At 34.6% G+C, this 4350-nt stretch overlaps 1 protein-coding gene across 2 annotated transcripts; it reads left to right on the plus strand.

Annotated features, from left to right (window-relative positions):
- Nucleotides 1-276: 276 nt before the first annotated feature.
- Nucleotides 277-3762, plus strand: LOC129571521 (ankyrin repeat, PH and SEC7 domain containing protein secG-like). Of its 2 annotated transcripts, XR_008688293.1 has the most exons (12): nt 277-454; nt 522-620; nt 692-778; nt 850-948; nt 1069-1167; nt 1232-1330; nt 1451-1549; nt 1614-1712; nt 1783-1881; nt 1952-2050; nt 2111-2638; nt 2717-3762. XR_008688293.1 is itself a non-coding variant. In XM_055451328.1 (11 exons), exons 4-11 carry the CDS (start codon nt 915-917, stop codon nt 2164-2166), a joined length of 684 nt encoding a protein of 227 aa, XP_055307303.1. In that variant the 5' UTR covers nt 277-454; nt 522-620; nt 692-778; nt 850-914; the 3' UTR covers nt 2167-3762. The 2 variants fall into 2 exon arrangements, 1 of the variants encoding a protein (XP_055307303.1); XM_055451328.1 differs by having other exon boundaries at nt 2111-3762.
- The last annotated feature ends 588 nt before the right edge of the window (nt 3763-4350 follow it).

Below are 4350 nucleotides of genomic sequence, written 5' to 3' on the forward strand. Positions count from 1 at the left end.
ATTCCCTATCTGAAATAAGCATTTATCTCTGACGTTATAGTTGTTGTTTTTTTAAACACAACACTAGTACGCAATCTTTTTTTGAAGTTTACCGCTGAGTGATTCGCTTCAATAAAACTGAAACATAATTTCACGATGCACATCAAAGCTATCTGATGGCATGTCTTACCTTATCTCTGGTATTTATATTTTCAAAAAAAAAACAGCTCAATATTATATGGGTTTCCGACATGACGCATCCCACTTTTTCTGTGGATTTGAAGAGTTCCTCCAATTAACGGAACACTCATTTCCCTATCATTTTTGACAAGAAAGTGTGGCAAAGTTCATCTCACGAATGTAAAACATTTTCTATCGATTCACTTCACTGATCTATTTTTCTTTCAATTTTCAGTCAATTTTTTCCAAAAAGACGGAAGAGGCCGAACAGCTCTTCATTATCCTGCCGAGAATGGTAATTTTGGATATTTATGCTAACTTAATCAGAAATGGATTGAATATATTTGAATGATATGTTTCAGGTAATTTGAGCGAAGTTAAAATGCTAATTGCGAGAGGATATCAAGTTGATTCGACAGACAAAGAACAGCGCAAACCTCTTCATTTGGCTGCAATGACTGGTAATGTTGTCTATTTATTTTTACTCAGGAAATTTGTTCGATTTTTTTCATTGGTCGGTGCTTTTTTTCAGGTCATAAGGACATCGTTGAAAAGCTAATCGAAGGAGCACCCAATGTTGATTTTAAAGATAAAAATGATATGACACCTCTATAATATGGTAATGTTGTCTATTTATTTTCGCTTAGGAAATTTGTTTGATTTTTTTCATTGGTCGGTGCTATTTTTTAGGTCACAAGGATGTCGTTGAAAAGCTCATCAAAATTGGAGCTAAAGTTGATCCCAGAGACAGCCTTATGTGGACACCTCTTCATTTAGCTGCTATAAATGGTAATTTGGAATATTCATGCCTTCAGTTCAGTAGCTGTTATGAAGGCTGAAGTTGCATATATATTTTCATAAAATAAGAAATCGGTTTGATCATTTTCATTAATCGGTGTAACTTTTCAGGACAAAAGGTTGTCGCTCAAAAGCTTATCAGCAACGGAGTCAAAGTTGATTTTAAAAACCGTTCTTTTCAAACAGCTCTTCACTTAGCAGCCAATATTGGTACCTATTTTCAATAAATGAGAATTTGGTTTGATGTTTTTCAATGTCTGGTGTTATTTTTTAGGTTTCGGGGATGTCGTTGAAATGCTCATCGCGAAAGGAGCCGAGGTTGATCCTAAGGACCGTCTTAAGCGGACACCTCTTCATTTAGCTGCTATGAATGGTAATTTGGAATATTCATGCCTTCAATTCATTAGCTGTTATGAAGGCTGAAGTTGCATATATATTTTCATAAAATAAGAAATCGGTTTGTTCATTTTCATTACTCGGTGTAACTTTTCAGGACACAAGGCTATCGCTCAAAATCTTATCAGCAACGGAGCCAAAGTTGATATTACAGACGTTTTTAATCAAACAGCTCTTCACTTAGCAGCACAGAATGGTACCTATTTTCAATAAATGAGAATTTAGTTTGATCTTTTTCAATGTCTGGTGTTATTTTTTAGGTCATGAGGATGTCGTTGAAATGCTCATCGCGAAAGGAGCCGAGGTTGATCCTAAGGACTGTCATAAGCGGTCACCTCTTCACGAGGCTGCTGCATACGGTAATTTTGAATATTTTCACTTAATAAGAAATTGGTTTAATCTTTCTCATTGGTCGATATTATTCTCCAGGCAAATTACAGATCGTTCAAATGCTCATCGCGAAAGGAGCCGAGGTTGATCCTAAGGACTTTCATGAGCGGACACCTCTTCACGAGGCTGCTGCATATGGTAATTTTGAATATTTTCACTTAATAAGAAATTGGTTTAATCTTTCTCATTGGTCGATATTATTCTCCAGGCAAATTACAGATCGTTCAAATGCTTGTCGCCAATGGAGCCAGTCTTACTTCTACAGATTATCAAAATCAGACACCTTATCAGATTGCTATATATAATAGTAATGTTGAACATTTTTGTTTAGAAAAGAAATTTTAGTTTGAACTATATTATTTTTCAGATAAAATGTTGGTCGCTGGCTATCTTAAGGAGGTTGAAGAAAAAAGACGCAATTGAAAAATCATATGTTTTCCTTTGAGTTCCGTATTCGAATGTCATGTAGAATATTAATTTCAATATATTTTTTTCAAACTTTAACCATATCAATATTGCTGCTTTGTACGACTATATCGGTTATGATGTGAAAAGTTGATAAATCTAATACTAAGCAAAAAGCTTTAAACTTTTGAATACACTCATAATTTCAAGGAAAACCTGAACTGTTTAATATATAAAAAAAAATTGCATTCGTAATCCCAAACTTGTCGTATTGTGGTCCGTACTTTTGCTTTTTGTGTGCTATGTATTTCGGATTTGTGTGCTTAAAATTGAATGTGTTTTCGTATGTTAACGTTCCGCTTCACTCAGCACCAGACGTAGACAGTACAAAACTGCTTTCATTTGTGTAGAGTGCGCATTTTGAGAATCCAAAATAAATCTTATTTCAAACAAAAAGAAACGCGATGAAAACATCGACAGAATAGAAAAGGTAAATGTTTCAATAGTATTTCTTGAAAATAAACTGAAAAACACCTTTCGAATCCGATTACAATATTTTATTTTGCAGATCAAAAAATTCAATCTGGAATAGGCGTTGTTCGTCAAAGTGCTTTCCTACGCCGAGAATGTAAACGAAATCGTTGATGAGACCACGAAATTATTGATCGAAATGATTTCGGCTGTGGATAATTTGGGACAACAAGCCTCTGTGAACAGATTGATAGAATAACCATTGCAGGAACAAATTCCATTGACTTTGGAGGATTTTGAATTACACAAGCAAAAGAAAAGTCACAAATTGAAAGAATTGCCAGCGACATTGATGGATGAAAAATCAAAATATCGTGTCTCGCATCTACAAATTGTCTTTGAAAATTCCGAGGATTAAAGCAACATTCGAAACAAAGAAACATCGCCGATTCTTAATGCATCCCATCGGCCAGTATGCAAATATTTCAAATTACAATTCGGCTTGCAAGAAGCAGGCACCAGAAGCTTTTGAACTAAATGGAATGGCCATATGCACCCAAACCGATTTGTTCATGATTCATGAAATATTTCCAGCATTCTTGCGCTGCGAATGTTTTTTCGGTCTATTGCAATGGACAAATCATTTATACAGTAATTCGGCCAATCATAAGAGGCGATCTTTTGTAAGTATCTCTTTTCAGATTTTGGTCGGAGCCAAAAGAAGTGCATCAAGAAAATGCTTCAAATGCATGTGCTCACGTTGCGTCGGTCGCGATATGCCATTGGAATAACGAACGCAATTAAACTTTGATCTCAACTTTATGACACGTTGTCTCGAATATGTCTTCTTTTAAGAGAGCAACTCTTTATGATGAACAATTACATGGATTGGCCAAAAAATGTATTGTATTTTTGCAAAAATATGGCCATGGGATTTGGTGTGATGAAATTGACGACATTGTCTCCATATACATTTGGCTTTTACAGCTTTGATTGAATTAATTATGATGTTCTCATTTAGAAATCGCATAAACAAGTCTTGAATCGAGGCCTAATCATAGAAACTATGTATACATCTCTGACGAATTCATCTCTAATTAATCTCACTTTGAATGTTTGTCATAAGCTACATTACCCCAAATTCATGAAGAAAATGGTTGAATAAATAAATTAGATCAAATTATATGGTGTTTACATTTTTATAATGACATTAGGTACTGCAAAATTAAAATCAACGAAATTGTAATTGGTAAGTAGATTTTCAGAAAAGCCATTGAGATATAAAAAACGTATTATTATAAAATTTACCGAATAAAATTCAAATGTGACAGATTTGACATTCGAAAACTTCCCCTGATTGAGAGCATTAGTCATTTCGTCGGTGGCGGTGATTGTCGTAAGTGAATCGAAACAATCAACATACGCATACAAATGAAAGGGCAAATTCGTTCTTCGTCTCGATGTAGAAGTGTTGCTGCAATACACATACACACACAAAGGAGATGATCGAATCAAGATTGAAAATGTCATCAATAAATTTGCTGTTACAAGAATACCAACATCAACAGAATGCGATGCTGACTCTCATTTTGTTAACGTCAATTTGGAATCACAACCAATTCCAACACTGAACCTACTTCCAAATCGATATTTTCGCCGATTTTTAAGCCAATGTAAGTCGATTTGTAAATATAACATTACTACAGGGTGGCTGACATGAACTGCAAAAAA

Source organism: Sitodiplosis mosellana, unplaced genomic scaffold, assembly GCF_009176505.1.
Source record: "Sitodiplosis mosellana isolate CC-2019 unplaced genomic scaffold, AAFC_SMos_1.0 Smas_scaffold_2718, whole genome shotgun sequence".
In the NCBI taxonomy this organism is placed as follows: domain Eukaryota; kingdom Metazoa; phylum Arthropoda; class Insecta; order Diptera; family Cecidomyiidae; genus Sitodiplosis; species Sitodiplosis mosellana.